The 18,159-nt window shown below is 32.5% G+C and overlaps 1 protein-coding gene across 5 annotated transcripts in view; it reads left to right on the top strand.

Moving 5' to 3' along the window:
• The window catches only part of TLK2 (tousled like kinase 2), a 150,252-nt gene that overhangs the window by 110,428 nt on the left and 21,665 nt on the right, over window positions 1-18,159 (top strand). For all 5 annotated transcript variants that reach the window (XM_031965923.1, XM_031965925.1, XM_031965924.1 and 2 more), the window contains 5 exons: window positions 2,878-2,944; window positions 3,753-3,850; window positions 5,001-5,082; window positions 7,404-7,495; window positions 10,841-10,930. In XM_031965923.1, the coding sequence (XP_031821783.1) occupies window positions 2,878-2,944; window positions 3,753-3,850; window positions 5,001-5,082; window positions 7,404-7,495; window positions 10,841-10,930 (429 nt within the window). The remainder of the gene's footprint in view (window positions 1-2,877; window positions 2,945-3,752; window positions 3,851-5,000; window positions 5,083-7,403; window positions 7,496-10,840; window positions 10,931-18,159) is intronic.

The following is an 18,159-nucleotide window of genomic DNA, read 5'->3' as shown; positions in this document are numbered from 1 at the left end:
TGAAAATGTTTGTCTCATTCTTTAACATTAATCCACCACTGCTCTATTAGTAAGTGGGTCACCCACTTCATCTTTGGCCCTCTGGAATCATGGTTTTTTTAAGTGCGTTAAGCAAAATTTTTAAGTCCTTCAAATTTATTTACTTTTCTGTATGATATTGTTATTCTATAAATAGTTTCCCTAGTTCTATTCATATAATTTTTAATCACTTCATATTGGTCTTGCCATTTCGCAAAACATTGTCATTTTTTATGGATATAGTATTATTACTATTCTTTTTGCTTCGTGTACTATAATTTATTTTGTCTTCTAAGACGGACTAGGTATATACGTCTGTCATATTAATATGACTTTTTTCCCTTGGTGACTTCTCTGTTTTGTGTTACAGATCTTCACTACAATATTTTATATTTAGTATTTTAGTTATAAATTATAAGTGTTAATTCATGGAACTTGCTTGGTCAAGACTAGTAGTAGAATAACCTTGTTCCAGGACATTAATTGGAATTCAATTCATGCTTACCATTGTGAGGAAGAGATGTTTCCTTTTGTTTCCATGTTTTTTTGTTTACACAAAGAGCTGCTTTAAATATTATTTTTTACATATAGATCCTTTTCCTTTTTCTTTATTTCTTTGGTGATATAGATCTAGTAGTGGTAGTATCTGTAGGTTAAAAGATATGCAGAACTGACTAAATTGCTTTCCAGAGTGACTGCCAATGCATAGCTCCATCAGTTGTATATTAGTACTTTTATTTTTCCTGAAGACCCTACAACAATTGACATTTTCTTTTTGTCTTCTTTGTCAGTCTCATATGAGATAGAACATAATAGTTGATTTTTGCATTATCTTTTGGGGGAATTGCTCTTATTTTTAAAACTAATAAATTCTTTATAAATCTTGGAGGTGAGATTTTTATTAGAGAAATATGCCTGTAAAATTTATTCTCATTTTCCTAAATTTTATTATAACTTTGATTTTATTGATTCTGTTTATGCATAGTTTTTTATCATAGTTGTCCATTTTATATTCTGTAATCCTTTCTGTACCTTGTTTGGTTATGGTCTCTTTCCTTTCCATAGATTTGATAGAAGATGTCTTTTTTGTCCTTCTTATTTGTCTGTGTTTTCCTTTTTTGAAATAAAATTCTGAACCCCAATAAGGGCATAGTAAATGAACAAATTCAGGATGAGTAAAACATTTTAAACTTTTTATACATTCCTGCAGGAAGCCAGTATGAAAATCAAAATGAGGTCACACACTTTACAAAGGCAAGAGAGTAGCCTTACATCCCCTTTTCCTTGCTGCAGAGGTCTTCCCTCACGTCCCCAATATCTGGGTGATGAAGTTAACATAACATTCTTAACTGATCCTCCTATAACATAGATCCCTTAATGTGACTCCTCTCCTTCTATACATACATTGTATGATCTTTAAAATGAGCCTTAGCTCTTCCTGGGGAGGAGAAGTTAATATTCATAAAGCTTATGTATACTCTTGCTAGTTATGACCTTTGTCCTACTTTCCATTATTTTAGCTACACAACTAGTTCTGTCCAGTTTTACCTAGTTTCAGCTAGTTTCATTAACTCCCCTGCTCCCTTTCTCTAAACTAATTCTGTTTTCAGATTTCCAGATTTTCTCTCTATGGAAACATAATTGTCTGTCACTTATACCTTTATCCAAGTCATATATTCATATATCTGTTTGATGCTGAAACTTGTCTTGTTCTGTGGTGTGATATGTTGTGATTTAAAACAAGTGAGTCCTTATCCCCTAGTATCTATGTCTTTGAGTTTATGTAGCACTTTGCCCTGAATACTTCTCTGTCTGTCTCTTTTTCTGTCCACCTGTCTCTTGTTCTCAAATACATACACCACATGTGCATATGCATGCACACTCTACTGTTACTTATTTCTAGAGTTTTTCTTTATTTGCTACATCCCAGGTCTTTCTATATGGCAATGCTATCCATGATCTGTGAACTATGGAGTAGGCAACAATGCTCCTAGATTCATTTTCTACTTGGTTACATTTTGAATTCTTTTGACTTTGAACTTCTCTAATTCCCGAGCTGATTACCTTTTTTCTCTACTTATCATTTTTCAGCTTCTTTGTATATTGTCTTCCCCCATTAGATTGTAAATTACTCAAACGTAGAGACTATCTTTTTCAAAATAGTTGTAGTTATATTCTCAATACTTGGCATAATACCTGGCTTATTATAGATACTTAATAAATAGATACTGCCGCATATCTAATGGTATACACATTTCCTAAAATACTCTGGGTATAGTGGTGTCTGGTTATAAGGACCTCTTCTTGCTCTGGTAAAACGAATTTACTCGTTCTCATATGAAAGTTTGATAGTAGGGAAGGGGCTTGTATTTCTGAAGCATGGAACGTGAATTTAGAGTTGGTAAATGGTAACATTAAAAGAGTTCAGTCTGTATTAATCCTTTTGGAAAATTTTGTAAGTAGTACCAAGGTAGAGATAAATAAGTTGCTCAGGATGTTCAGAACTTTTGGAATATTGGTATTCATATTGAAAATTTTTTAGGTTTTTAATTTCTGAAAGTTGTATATTTGATATTTTTTTCATACCTTTAACAAAAGTGGCATATGAGATGACAGACTTATTTTATAGGAGTTGTGATGTTTGATTTTGATAGATAATAAATTTAGACTTTTTACTTGAAAATTGAATCTGGCAAATTACAAATTTTCTTCCCTGGGTTATCTGAATTGCATAATCTGAATATATTTTATTCACAACTGAGTATGTTTTGCTGCACATATTGCTACTTTCAGATAAATAAACACAATTTTTTAAAATTATAGGCAACCACCTGACTTGCAATTCTTTTATTTTCCTAGGTTAACATTAGCTGAATACCATGAACAAGAAGAAATCTTCAAACTCAGACTAGGTCATCTTAAAAAGGTACAGGTCAATCCTATGCTATGTGTTATATTAATAGTTTCACAGAGCAGCAAAAATGCTATTTTAGAAACTTAAAAATCCCTTCTCTTTCTTTTATTTTCTAATGTATTCATTTTACTCTTTGAGTTTTCTATACTCAGTCTCATTTGAGAACTAATCCAAAGTTGAATGGTTGTCAAGAAATCAGTGTTAATTTGATGTAAATTGTATCCATTGCCATTAGGCTTTCCTAAGGTAAAAATCAGGTATTTAGGGGAATCATCGATTTTTTTTAAATGTTCAATTTTTTTCATAGTTTCAGAAAGTAGCTGCAATAATATTCTTGAGCTAGAAAATGGATTTCATATCATTTCTTGAATGTGACAGGTTAAGTGTGCTCAATCTGCTGATGATGTATGTATGTTTTTAGAAAATACTGGTAGTTTATCTTTGGTATCTAGAATCTGGCTGTTCATAGAGTCTTTAAAATAGTTTACTTATATTATCTGTTGTTGCTGGTAATTAAGGTAATTTCTAATTTAATATTTTGGTTCCTACTTTTTTGTCATTGGATCTTTGATAGAAGTGATATCAAATAAGATCCTCATTCCAACTTCATTGGCTGAATTTTTGTCTTTAGTGTTTATTAAAATTATTTTTTACCTTGAGGTTTAGTGTGGCTCATTAAAAATTTCTTTTCTTTGTCTCACCCATATTGTTTTATATACAAGTGAAATAAATATCTGTGGTTGCCTTTTTTTTTTTTTTTAGTGTGAAAACTTATAATACTTACGGTTCTAAGTTATCTTTCCTTTTAATTTCATTTCAGGAGGAAGCAGAGATCCAGGCAGAGCTGGAAAGGCTAGAGAGAGTTAGAAATCTACATATCAGGGAATTAAAACGGATACATAATGAAGATAATTCACAGTAAGCACATTTTTATACACACTGCCACTGAGTTGAATTGAATGAAATGGTATGATTGTCATTGGTTTTGACAGCTTAATTAAAAAGCTGCTAGTGGAGAAGAGTTGTGATAACTACATATTTTTTTTATGGGTGAGGAGAGTATCTTTGTTGATGAGCATAGAAAGTTTACTTTATACATTTAAAGCCATGTAGAAAAGAATTTGATCCTGAGCAGCTTTTCATATATAGCTTACTCTAGCAGAAAGAGCATTCAACAAGCAATCAAAAGTTTTGCGTATATGACCAAACTGCCCTTAACTTGATTCCCTGGTCTCTGTTTTCCTTATCTGTACAATAAGGGTATTTAGCTAATATTATAAGACTATATATGGAGGACCTCAGAGCCCATATAGTCCAATCTTATTTTATTATTTTGTGGATGAGGAAATTGCATGCTAAATAGATTTATGAGTAATTATAAAATATTGGAGGTGGGATCTAGGTCCTTTGAACTAATTTAATAGAATTAAATAGCTTCTACCTAAACTTTGTTTCTTTCTCTCTTTTTCTTTTTCCTGATTTTAAACCATAAGTTTTATGACAATTACTCTTTTATGTATCTCTGATTTACCAGTGAACCAAATAATTTTTAATTAAGGAAGGCATTTGGGACAATCTAGTTTCCAAGTGTTTTAAGATAAAAAGTAATAATGGAAGGGTTTTTTTTTTTGTTGTTGTTGTTGTTTTCTATTAGTCAGTAATACTTTAATTTTTTTTAAGGTTTTTTTTTTTTAAAGAGAAAAGGACAGTTTTAATAGCATTTTATGTGAGAATAATTAATGTTTAGATAGTATTTTAAGGTTTGCAGAGTGCTTTATTTAAATTTTTTTAAGTGTTTCTTTGGTACCCTTTTTATAGTAATTTCTGGAAAGCTCTTTTGGTGAACTCAGGAATTTTATATAGGTTTTTGCTAGCTACTCCTTTGAATTATAATTTGTTAAGTAATTGAGTTTTGTGCTAAATATTGAGGTGCTTCAAAAGGAAGTTGTGAAAGCTTGTTAATATTAATGTCTACCCCTTTTATATATATATATATTTGGAGAATTTTACAAAGCATGGAAACTGCAGTTCTTGCCCTCAAGAAGTAACAATCCTTTTGTTTTTATAGATTTAAAGATCATCCAACGCTAAATGACAGATACTTATTGTTACATCTATTGGGTAGAGGAGGTTTCAGTGAAGTTTACAAGGTAAGTGCCTTGTAAATGATAGCTAAACTAAAATTAAATAAATATCCTGCCTACTTGGAGAATTTTTAAAATAGTGAAGTGTGACAGTTAATACAAGTTTTTGATGCATAGACAGAAATTTCAAGAGTGCGTCATAGGAAGCCATCATCCAAAAGCCAAGTTCTTTGTTTTAACCAAACTCTAATCTTTCTGAATCATATGGCTTACTAAAGTTCACATTTACCATAAATGTCCTGATGAGAAACAGTTCAATTGGGCACTCTCATCACAGGATCACTATGCCTATATCATTACTAAATATTCAGTTTTGCCAGAGGTTTATAATGGGTCATTAGCCAAAGTTCAGTTTCCTTAGCAATCAATGCATCTGTGAACATCGTGGACAATACATCAATTGGTATTTAATAATTGTGTTAAAATGAGGTTTAACTCAGAAGTGAGTGCAAGGGAAAATTTTGTAAAAAAAATTACCCTGGCATGGGTTCTGTCAATAAAAAGTTATTATAATAAATAAAAATTAAAAATGAGGTTTTTCTCTAAAGCAGACTGACTGACATTGAAAATAAGGAAATTTTAAAAATCTTTAATTAGGTACTCCTTTCTAAGTAAGTCTTCAATAATAAATCTAGAGTTATAGATGGAAAGACATTATTATTGATTTGACCAAATAATGGTGAGAACTAGTTCTTTGATTTTTTTTTTTCTTCTGCCTTTCAAGGTTATCAAAGCCAAATTTTCAGTGCTTCACAAGTGCTAACAACTATGGTTAATTTTTTTATTATATGATAATATATATATTCTTGATGCCTATCTATACAGAAGGGCTTGCTTGGTGTAGAGTATGGCAAACACCCATCTATACTGAAGAACTCATTGAACCTTAAAATAGTCAATTTCTTATATTTACATTACCAATGGCCAGAGCCAATAAACTAAATGATATTTTATTTGGTTTTAAACTGATTTGCAAATGTGCATGAGTATATTCATGTGAACAATTCATAAAGCCACTTAATGCTATTTTTTGTAATAAATAATAATATATGCAATAAAGAATAATACAGACATTTTATAAGTTTATGTGAATGTTTCAAAGTGGTAGGGTTTTTTTTCCTTTTTAAATTACTTGTATTGGTTTACCAAAAATGTTTTTGTTTATGGGTACTACCTTCATTTTCTTCTTCTATAACACTTAAAATAGATTAGCATAAGGTGATAAACATTTCATATTTGCAATTTTCATCTATTGAGACATTGACAATGGCCATTACATGGACAATTAAAAGATGGTACCAATGCTTTTATAAGCTGTTAAACTAAGTATTACTGATTGTGGAAAGTGGCAGAAACTAAGGATTACTAGTATGTAATTGCCTAATTCATAAGCAACACTTTTGAGAGTTTTACAGGTTCCCTATTTAGAGAAAACCCATTATGTTAGATCTTAATTTGAGTGATTATTATAGCATTTCCTACCTGGGGAGAGAGAATTTCCTTTGTACAGATGATTTCAGATTTCTAAAGTGTGATTTCCAGAATCACATTTGTTCAGATAGTGAGAGGTTACATGCACTTCTCACTTTATGATATAAAACGTTCTTGTTAATTCCGGACTCCATCTGTTGCTCGAAGCATGCCTTTCCTTTCTTAGAATCCTAGAGAAGAGACATAATGCTAATAACTTCTAGACCATGTTTAAATCAGTCTTCACATAGAATTCAAGGGTTTTAAAGCAGCTTAGTCTTTGTTTTATGATGTGTTTTCAAGGAATAGAGCTAAAGGATAGGGTTGTTCTCTGTTCTCTATATCTTAATATAGGTATATCTCAATACTAAGTTAACTGACTTGAAAATTATTTCCAAAATAATCTTATCTCAGAGCACCGTGTTAATACAGGACATTTAATGGTTGGATATACTATTCTGGTTTTGGTCTAATCACAGTATTTCTCCATTTCCATGGCTTCATAAGAGTGATAGAGACATAATTATTTAAACACTTGACATGCCAGTCATTTGACAATAATTATTTGGTTATGAGTTGTCCATTCATGGTTTATGTGATGTTTGTGTTCTCTAGATCATCTAATGCCATTATGTTTGGATATTTCTGAATTATCAAATCATAAAAATAGTTGGTGGTTCTTCCAAATTAAATGGGTATTATAGTGAGGTACTTTTTGCTGCTGGATTCATTTAAATATTTTGGATCTTCAGTTATATTGAACTGAAAAACAAGAGCTTCAACTTAGTTGCCCATGCCTGTAGCATTGGTTTGAATTTTTTTGCCCGAATATGATCTAAATTTCCTTCTCTTTGTAGGCATTTGATTTAACAGAACAGAGATACGTAGCTGTGAAAATTCACCAGTTAAATAAAAACTGGAGAGATGAAAAAAAGGAGAATTACCACAAGTAAGTGAACTTTATAGGGACAGATTTTTTTTTCTAAGTCATTCTAGTCTTTCAGCAAGCGCCACCTACCATGTGATTGGCATTTATGCTAATCTCTGGGGGATATAAAGAAAGATAAAAAACAGTCCTTGCTCTCAAGGATCCCGCATTCTAATAGAGGATATAGCACGTAAATAATTATGTACATTCAAGATATATTCAGAGTTGATGGGAGGTACTATTCTCTACTGTTCAAAGGCAAGCAAATGGAACCATGAGGAAGCAAGGATATAGAGAAGCTATCTGATAGGGGCTCTGCCTTGAATTCCATGAAGGTAATAAGTTTGGAGCCATTGTTTACCTTAATTATCCATGATCCTGTGATCTGTATATTGACACATAACACAGCAGATTGACTTCTTTATGTTGGTCACTTAGTAAAGGTTTGTATCCTGTTCATTTTTGTGTTCATCTTAAGATAGGGGGGTCCCAGAGAGTGGGGGTGATCTTTTCAAGTTAGCTGTTATGATTATAAATCTTGTGATTCTTTGTTTCCTTAGGGTCAGGCTCTGCCCATTTTCCTGTAAGATTGGAGACATTGTAAATTAGTGACTCATTTACTTTGGAAATCAGGCAGATTTAATCTGTTGTTTGACTGCCTATCAGGTTTAACATTTCTTCTAATTTGGTGGAGTATTAAAATAGATAAATGTTGATAGTAGGTGCTAAACACTTAACACAAAGCTCCCTTTGACAAGTCAAGTTTTTTATTCTATAAATAGTAGTGCTTTCCAGTGTAAATAGAGCACTAGAGAAATAGCAGTGATATTTGAGGTGGTTTCTGAGATCTTTGGAGCTGTCAAAGTATTTGTATCACCACATTTACTTTTATGTACAGACTCCTTAAATAAGCCATAGTTTATTCATTGTTCATTAACTATTTGGAAGCTATATTCTTGGACTCTTTATTAGAGTCCAGCTGTCACTACTATGGAAAATAATGTCTTGGGTAATATAGAGAGATTCCTCCTCTGGTATAAGTAGGATTCCATCCTTCTTATATCCTATTTAAATGCTAAATGCATCCCAACCTCTAGCATATTCTAGGAAGGCAGGTATAGTCCAATTTTTATGTTATTATATTGTAAGTACATATAAATAAAATCAAATGCAATTTGTTTGCTAAACATGTGTATTTATCAGTAGATACTAAGGACAGATGAGACTTTGTATTCTTCTGACCCAATTATAAATGAAGTCCCATAACCATTCCAAGATTCCTCAATGCCTGAGGGTATCAGAACCAATTGTCATTGACATCCATGCACTGAAAATATCTTTCTTATGTGTTTTTCTTTTGTATTTTATGAATGATCTGCATTATTTACTTACTTTGGTCATTCTCAGTCAGCTGACTCTTAAGGCCATTCTTGGTATAACCCTAAAAGCTAAAATCCTCAGAATTTAGTCAAAGAAAATCTCAGCATTGAGCATTGTAGTATCTTGCAAGTCAAGGCACATGGGGAAATAAATATAATTGTTCCCCTTAGCTCTTGGATCATATTGTGAAGAGATGGAACAAACTTTAAGCAGTTCTTCCATTACTTTTGAGTAAATATTTTCATTTCCAGTTTGTAACTAAGACATGAAAAAGAAAACATACAAGCAGGGGTACCAGCATGTTCTAATTCCTAATTAGACATAGTCAAAAAGTGAGGATACATTGGAAAAACTAGAATCATCAGTAATTGCTACATAAATCCCAGTATGCTGATCCCCATTATAATACAGAGCTGGAAAAGGCTGAGTTGATTCTTCTGAAATCGTATTTTCCTTTCTATCTTAGGAATATTACGCTTTGTTAAACATACTAAATGGTACCCCAAGTGATCCTCATGAATCTAATGCCTTCCAGAATTTTTTTTTTTTTTAACCAAAAGCCTTATTAGCAAAATGTCATGCCAAAGCTGCCTTAAACTTTAAAGGAGATCTATATTGGGCATTTTGCCATTATCTCTATAGAATGCTGAATTTTTAAATTAATTCCTAACCACAAAATAAAATGACTCTCTTAATAATTGTGTAAAGAGTTATGATAGTTAGTCATAATCTGATGATAATGAATATGAAAAATATCCATATTACAAATGGAAAAGAAATGATTCACATGTAATGGGGAGGAAACATTTTTGGTTCCTTTTGTAAGGTATGACTTTTGAATTATTTTTCCCTACATCTCTAAAATTTCCTAATTTCTAAAATCATACTTTCTTTTTTCCCCCATGCTTTTTGTACCAGAGTAACAGATTTATAAGGCATCTGACTTGAATGGATTAAGCATTGAGCACAAATAAAAAATAAAAAAAAATTATTGTAGGAAAGAGAGATTAAAATAAAAACATTTGGGGAGGATTAGTGTTTACCCTGAGAATGTTTTGTTGTTCTTGTTGTTTTTATTTTAGAGAATTATTAAGGTAAATTTAGAATCAGGAATATAGAAAAAATCACACATAATTTAATATGCAACTGTTACATTTTAAAAATGATTTTAAAAAACTATATATAGTAGGGAAATTTATAAATAAAAGTGGAATCATTGCTTCTCAATCAAAGGTATGTCTTATCCCCAAAGGCCAAGATAAAATCAATTGTTTTTGAAACTCTAGATATATTTCCCCTTACAAGTAGAGAATAAAACAAAAATTAAAAACAAGAAGAATGTTGTCAACTAGCTTATTTTTTACTTATCCAAGATTCAAAGATAATTGAGAATGGCAAAGTTTATAGATTTGAATGTCTTAGATTTGAAGTCTTAAGTCAAATGATGCAGAACATCTTCAAATAGTGCTTCTAAAAACATAATTTGAGATGCTTCGAAACATATCTCTTCCTTAGCAAAGTAGTATGGACTTTGTGTGACATAACCTCTGAATTCTTTTGGTCGTACCATATGAAATTGGCTTATGTTCAGATATTTTCTTACCAAATCAAGGACTAAACTTAAATGAAAAATGCCTTTTTTTTTTTAAACAGACTTAAAACATTCAGTTCTTGAGGCTGACAAAAATAAAACATCATAAATTTTTCAAAATGTGGTAGTGACATTTCAGAAAATAAGCCTTATTTAAACAAAATTACATATGGTAGACATCATATTAAAGTCTCTTTGAGGAAGAGTTTCCCTTCTCCATGTCTGTACAGCAGGAGCCAGATAAATGAAGTAAGAGGAGTAAAGAGCAGGTGCAAACAAGGATTAAATGAGTGATTTGGTTTTAGTTTTGATTGATTGATTAAATGGTTTATTTAGAAAATAGTCCTGAAATACAAGCAAAGAAAAATAACTTGTTAATTCTCTTTCATTTATAGGCATGCATGTAGGGAATACCGAATTCATAAAGAGCTGGATCATCCTCGGATAGTTAAGCTGTATGACTACTTTTCTCTTGATACTGACTCGTGAGTACTATCTCAGATATTTAGATAGTCCCCATAATTTTCTAGAGCTATACTGTAAGCATTTCTAGAGTTGAAGTCCTGGGAAGCTTTTTTTTTTTTTTTTTTTTTTTTTTAATAGCTTGTTATTTACAAGATATATGCATGGATCATTTTTCAGCATTGACCCTTGAAAACCTTCTGGTCCAATTTTTCCCCTTCTTCCCCTAACCCCCTTCCCTAGATGGCAGGTTGACCAATACATGTTAAATATGTTAAAGTATATGTTAAACACAATATATGTATACATGTCTGTTATTTTGCTGCACAAGAAAAATTGAACTTAGAAATAAGGTAAAAATAACTTGAGAAGGAAATCAAAAATGCAAGTGGACAAAAACAGGAGTGGAAATGCTATGTTGTGCTTCACATTCATTTCCCATAGTTCTCTCCTTGGTGTAGCTGATTCTCTTCTTTATTGAACAAATGGAACTGATTTGGTTCATCTCATTGTTGAAGAGAGCCACGTCCATCAGAATTGATTATCATATAGTATTGTTGTTGAAGTGTATAATCTGGTTCTGCTCATTTCACTCAGCATCAGTTCATGTAGGTCTCTCCAGGCCTTTCTGAAGTCATCCTGCTGGTCATAACATTCATATACCACAACTTATTCAGCCATTCTCCATTTGATGGGCATCCATTCAATTTCCAGTTTCTAGCCGCACTTAAAGGTCCCTTTCCCTTCTTTAAGATCTCTTTGGGATATAAGCTCAGTAGTAATACTGCTGGATCAAAGGGTATGTAAAGTTTGATAACTTTTTGAGCATAGTTCCAAATTGCTCTCCAGAATGGTTGGATGCATTCACAATTCCACCAACAATGTATCAGTGTTTGGGAAGACTTTTATAGCCCAATAACCCTCAAAACTGACCCTGTTGGTATATGGGGAAGTGATTCCATACTAATTAACTGCATGCTTTTGGGCTAAATAATCTATGCCTTTGAATATATGTTAGCTTAATTCTAAAAACCCTGAAGAAACTCCCATTTTTTCTCAAGCCAATGAACTTGACTTCAATTGCTAGAGAAATTCTGGAATAGGTCATTAAACAGATTATTAGTGAATATCTGGAAAGGGAAGTGGTGATTATAAAGAGCCAGTATTGGCTTCAAGAATAGGTCATTCGACTAAACTTTCTTTCTTTGTTTGACAGGATTATTAAGCTAGTAGAGGAGAAGAATACTGGGTATATCGTTTACCAAGGTTTTAGCAAAGTTTTTGATAAAATATTATATTCTGTTTTTGTAGAGAAGATGGCAAGACATTCATGTTATGATAACACAAATTAAATGGATTCAGAATTGGTTGGATGGCTAGAGTCAGTCATGCATGGGTTAGTGTTGATTTAGTTAGCTCTCCAGTGAAATTCTTGAAGGTTCTCTGCCTGGGCCTATGAACTTTTAACATTTTTATTAGTGATTGAATAAAGACATAGCTTGAATGCTTATCACATTTGCAGACAACACAAAGCTGAGAGGCATAGTAACCCACTGGATTACAATTGGTTTCCAAAAAGAAACCAATAAGACACAAAGTCTAATATTTGGATACAAAAAATTTCATCTCATCAATATGAGATAGAGTTGTGGAATACTGAACACTTGGTCTGAAAATTTTCAAAGAGTTTTAGTAGATTACAAGCTCAATATTAATCAACAGTATGATATGGCAGCCCAAAAAGCTAGCGTATTCTTATACTACATTAAGAAAAACATAACTTCCATGAATAGAAAGGAAGGTCTCATTTTACTCTACCTTTGTTAGACTTTATTTGGAGAATTGTTTTCAGGTCTGGGCTGCATAGCCCAAACATTTGATAATCTGGGGGATGTCTAGTTGAATGGTAAAAGGCCTCGAGTATATATCATATGAGCAGCAGTTGAAGGAACTGTGAATGGTTATCCCAGAGAAGAGAAGTCTGGAGGTTATAGGGGAGAGAGGAGAAAGGAAAGAGGAACACAGGATAACTGCCTTTATGTATTCAAAGGTCTCTTGTGTATGGAATAGTAATAAGATTTGTTCTGTTTGGTTCTAGAGAACAGAATCAGTATCAATGATTCCAGAAAAGCAAAATTTGGCTCCATGTAAGAGAAATTGTCTTTACAGTTGAAACTATGCAAAAACAGAACAGGTTACCTCAATATATAATGGGTTACCCCCCTCTTTAGAGGCTTTTAAACTGAAATTAGATATTGGGCATATTGCAATGGATATTCCTTTTTTTGCTTTGGGTCGGATTAGATGGCCATCGAGATCTCTTCCAACTCTGAAGTTTATGTATTTCTTGGATAGCATCAAGGTGATCTTTAAACTTTTGAGAAATCCTATTTTCCTTGAAATCTGCTTCAGCTCACGTATGTTGCAAAAGTTACAGAATCACAGAGATTTAGACTTGGAAGGACCATAAGAGATAATATTATTTCTCTATTTTAAGCCATCATCATCTTTTTTTTTTTTTTTAATTGTAACAATACATCTTTTTTTTTTTTTACTAATTACAATTAATTTTCAACATTCATTTTTGTAAGATTTTGAGTTCCAGTTTTTTTTCCTTCTCTCCTCACCTCCCTCTCCCTAAAACAGTAAGCAATTTGATATACATATATTATCAATTTTTAACATTTTCCTATGAGTCATATGTTGGAAAAGAAAAATCATAACAAGGAAAAAACCATGAAAAGCGGACAGGGAAGAAGGTGAAAATAATATATTTTGATCTATATTCAGTCTCCAGAGTTCTTTCTCTGGATGCAGATAGCATTTTCCATATCAAGTCTATTGGAATTGTCTTGGATCACTGTATTGCTAAGAAGAGCTGAATATTGTAGTTGATCATCATACAGTCTTCTTGTTAGTATGTACAATGTTTTTCTAGTTCTGTTCATTCCTTTCTTTCCTGTCTTTTTGTGTGTGTGTGTGTGTGTGTGTGAAGCATTTGTGGTTAAGTGACTTGCCTAAGATCAGGCAGTTAGTAAATGTTAAGTGCCTGAGGATGGGTTTTGAATTCAGGTCCCTCTAACTTCACTGTCAGTGTTCTATCCATCGTGCTATCTAACTGCCCTGGTTTTGTTCACTTCATTCAACATCATTTCATGTAAATCTTTCTAGGCTTTTCTGAAATCAGTCTGCTCATCATTTCTTATAAAACAATGATATTCCATTGCATTCATATACCATAATTTATTTAGCCATTCCTCAGCTGATGGGCATTCACTCAATTTCCAATTCCTTGGCACTATAAAAAGAGTCACTACAAACACTTTTGCATATGTGGGTCTTTTTTCCTCTTTTATGATCTCTTCGGGAAGGCCTCCATCTTCTTAGCCAGATGTTTACTTTGCAAATCATTTTTTTCTTTTCTGCTTTCATAGCAGTTAGTAGTCTTCGGTTTTTGCTCATGATTTCACAATCTCTGGCAATACTTATTTGATTTCTATTTATCCTTCATGAGTTGCCCACAGTGGATCGTAGTAATTATTCATTTCAATGGAATTTAAAAGGTTTTCTGTTTTGTCTTATCACTTGCCTCAAGAAGACCATAGAACTTTCTGTTGTTTTCATATCAACAAATGCATTTCCTCAGTATTCCTTAAATAGCAAATCACCAAAGAATGATAATTCTTTCTTCCTCTGATGCTTACTGGATTATCTCTTGTTATATGGCTTTGTTGGACTATTATATAATTCTTTAACATCATCCTCAGAGCATTCATCTTCCTCCTTTTTAGGAATAATTCAAATATATTTTTGTAGTTCTAAAAATTACCTTTCTTTCTCTAAATTTCAAGTCAGGTTTTCTCCTCCTCTGATATCTTTTTTCTCCCTAATTTAACTCCTTTTCTCTTTTCTTTTGTTCCTTCATTGCCATTAACACTCTGGAATGTGCAGAAATGTTTAGTCCCTTCACCTCTTCTAAGAAGAGTTTTAGAACAAAGAGATAGCATTCAGTTGACTATGGTAGAGATAGAAACATTTAATGCCCAGTGCAAACTGGGCATCTTGATTGAGATTTTTATTATTGGCTAGTTGTTGATATTTTTATATTACTTGTGACTTTTATATCTCGCTCTAAACACCTGGCCATTTTTCATTTCTTAATAGTATGACAGTCTAAGCCATATCCCTTTTTTAAATGTCAACAGCTCCAAAGCCATAACATCCCAATTCCCTATCTTCCTCATAATGATCTCTGTTTTACCAGTTTTCCCCACCTATCAATCCACTCTATTAATTTGTTTTACCCTCTGGTTTGTTCCTTCTTTTCCTTTGCTTTCAGTCCTTCTTGAGGCTTTGTCTTTAGATCATTATTCCTTGATCCTCCTATTTTCTTCATCCTTATTTCACCAAAGCCAGGGGTTAAATCTGGACTTTGGGATTGTTCATTTTAATTTTCTCAATTTTTAAAAGTATCTTCCTAATTTCAGAAACCCTTCAAATCATCTATGTAATTTCTCTTCATTCATTTCAGGTCTCTTTTCTCTGGATCTTTTCTATAGAAACTTAAAAGTAGTTCTTCCAGGGGGTCTTCAGGACAATCTTGTGCCTGTAGCGTACGAAACAGGATTATCCTGTGCCCTGTGGCCTAGAATCCAGAAGTAGTTTGGATATCCTACCGTGTCTCCAAGGTTTGAGACTAGGCATGCCTTGACCCTGTCACAAGTAGTCTTTTCCCAACATTAAATCAGTTGTAAGGAAATACCAGATTAGAAAGGTATCACTTTGGGAAACCTGGATTTTATCCCTATTCTTTCTGTAGTATATCTATGGCATGCTGACTTTTTCAGAAAATTATTCAAAATAAAGCTCTAAAATGTTACGTTCTCACACATTAAAATATATGAGTTAAAAAAAAAATTCCAGGGTCAAATGTAAATTTTGGATTATCTATCATTTGGAGGTATTTAAATATTCCTTTTAATGTAAGAAATCAAATTGATTCTGTTTAACTGTAGTCTTTTCCTCTTGGACTGTGATCTTGAAAAATTTTTCCTAGAACAACAAATACTTAAGAACATAAATTTTAAAAATAATATGACACAGAGATTTTAAAAGGATATTTTTCACAACCTGCGTTTTACATCACAGTTATGCTGAAATTTGAGAGTATCTTATATTTTGTTGAATGATTGTCAGTTACTGTTTTTGAAAATCTGAATGCCTAGCTCCCATAAATATGGACTTTTATAACATTGAATTAAAAAAAATGGGGATATCTGTCCGCAAGCTCTATCTTATTCCCAATTCCACACTTCAGATCTCCTCTGAGAAAAAGGGTACACATCTTTCTTAATGCCAATTGTTGTACTTGCATCCTTTATTTTCTCTCCACATATTTACCTCTTCAGCTATCTCCTTTCTCCCTATTTGTCAAGTTCTCCTTCCCAGTTATTTTCAAACATGCTCCACATTTACCAATCCTTTAAAAACAGCAGCAACAAAAACCTTCCCTTGACCTATATTTCTGATTCATTTTACAGGCCAAACTCCTAGATACAGGTATCTATGTTTCTTCCACTCTCACTTCCCGCTTTTTACTTCTTTATAGTCTTCTTTTCTATCTCTTCTATATAACTGAACTGCCTTCTTCAACAATACTAGTGTTTTCTTTATTAAGTTCAATTGCCTTTTCTCTGTCCTCATTTTTGGTGACCTCTGTATTTGACAATGTTAGCTACCTTTTCCTTCTAAATATTCTTTCCATTTTTTGATTTTTGATGACACTGCTCTGCCATTATGAATTTTTCCCCTTTTACCTATCAAATCAGGGTAAGTCTCCGCAGGTTTTTTATCTATATCCTATTCCATAAGTGGATTTACTTCAGAGCTTTGTCTTGGGCCCTGTTATATTTTAGTGGATCTTATCAGCTGCTGTGCTTTCATTTCTGTTATATTTCTATCATTTCTATTCAGATGACTCCCAAATCTACATATCCAGTTTTCTCTGCTTATCATTTCTACCTGAATATTTTATAGACACCTCAAACTTAATATGTACCAAACTTGAATCATTATTTACCTCTAAACCTCCTTCTCCTGGTTTTTTTTAATTTCTGTCAAACCAACCACCAATTCTCCATCTTTTATGAATGCCAGACTAGCAACTCAGTTGTCATTCTCAACTCTTCATTCTACCTCATTCTCTGAATTCATTCAGTTGTTAGGTCCTCAACATCTCTCAGATCCACCATTCCCTTCCCCTATTTATACAACCACTCTAATACAGGCCTTCATTGCCTAAACTATTACAATTTTCTCCTTTTCCTTCTCCCCATTTCCACATCGTCTCTAACTCTATTTTCTCTTCTTAAAAATTCATCTTTCATATAACTACTAAATTGATATTCCACAAGAGTAGGTCTGTTTTATGCCACTACATAAGAAGCTTCAGTTGGCTACCCATTCATTGCTACTATGTAAAAATTTTTTTTAAAATGCCACTGTTTGGCATTTAACATCCTTCACATACTGACTTCATGTTATTTTTCTACATCATTTCTACACGATTCCACATTATTTCCACTCATACTTGCTGCATTTGTACTGGCTTGTCCACTATGCCTGAAATATGCCCTCTTCCCTTATATCTCTCTTCCTTTCAAAGTTCAGCTCAGCTGCAATGTTCTTCAAGAAGGCTTTCTTGAGTCTATCTTTTATCAGTGACCACTTCCATTTATCTACTTTCCCTGTGTGACTCATTTCTGTACTCTTATAATTACTTTTCTCTATTGTATAATGTAATTCCCTTAAGGACAGGAATTGTCTCACTTTTGTACTTTATATCCTTGTTGCCTGATCCAGTGTCTAGCCTACTGTAAGTGCTTAATAAGTATTTGATAGATAAACCATGCCATAAAGAAGAGAATAATAATAATTTAAATAAATACTTTGTAGTTTATATACATTATTTCATTTGATTTGTGTAACAACTGAGATACTTTCAAGTACTTACACAATGAATCTTAAGGTATCATCATCTTGCACAAACCATGTCCCATTAGATTTTTAAAAATAGCTCCTAGCGATGCGAATCCATTTTAGGTTGGTTTATTGTAGACACCTAGATATATAATTCATATATTCCAGGAATTGTCTGACATAGTAACATAATGTATAAATTGTGAAATGAAAAATTCTCAAACCTTGATTGTACTTGTGTTAGCAGTATCAGTAAAACATTTTTTACGTATTG

Source organism: Sarcophilus harrisii, chromosome 4, assembly GCF_902635505.1.
Source record: "Sarcophilus harrisii chromosome 4, mSarHar1.11, whole genome shotgun sequence".
Taxonomy (NCBI): Eukaryota; Metazoa; Chordata; class Mammalia; order Dasyuromorphia; family Dasyuridae; genus Sarcophilus; species Sarcophilus harrisii.
Note: the sequence above shows the minus strand (reverse complement) of the source record. Positions and strands in the feature narration are given on the sequence as shown.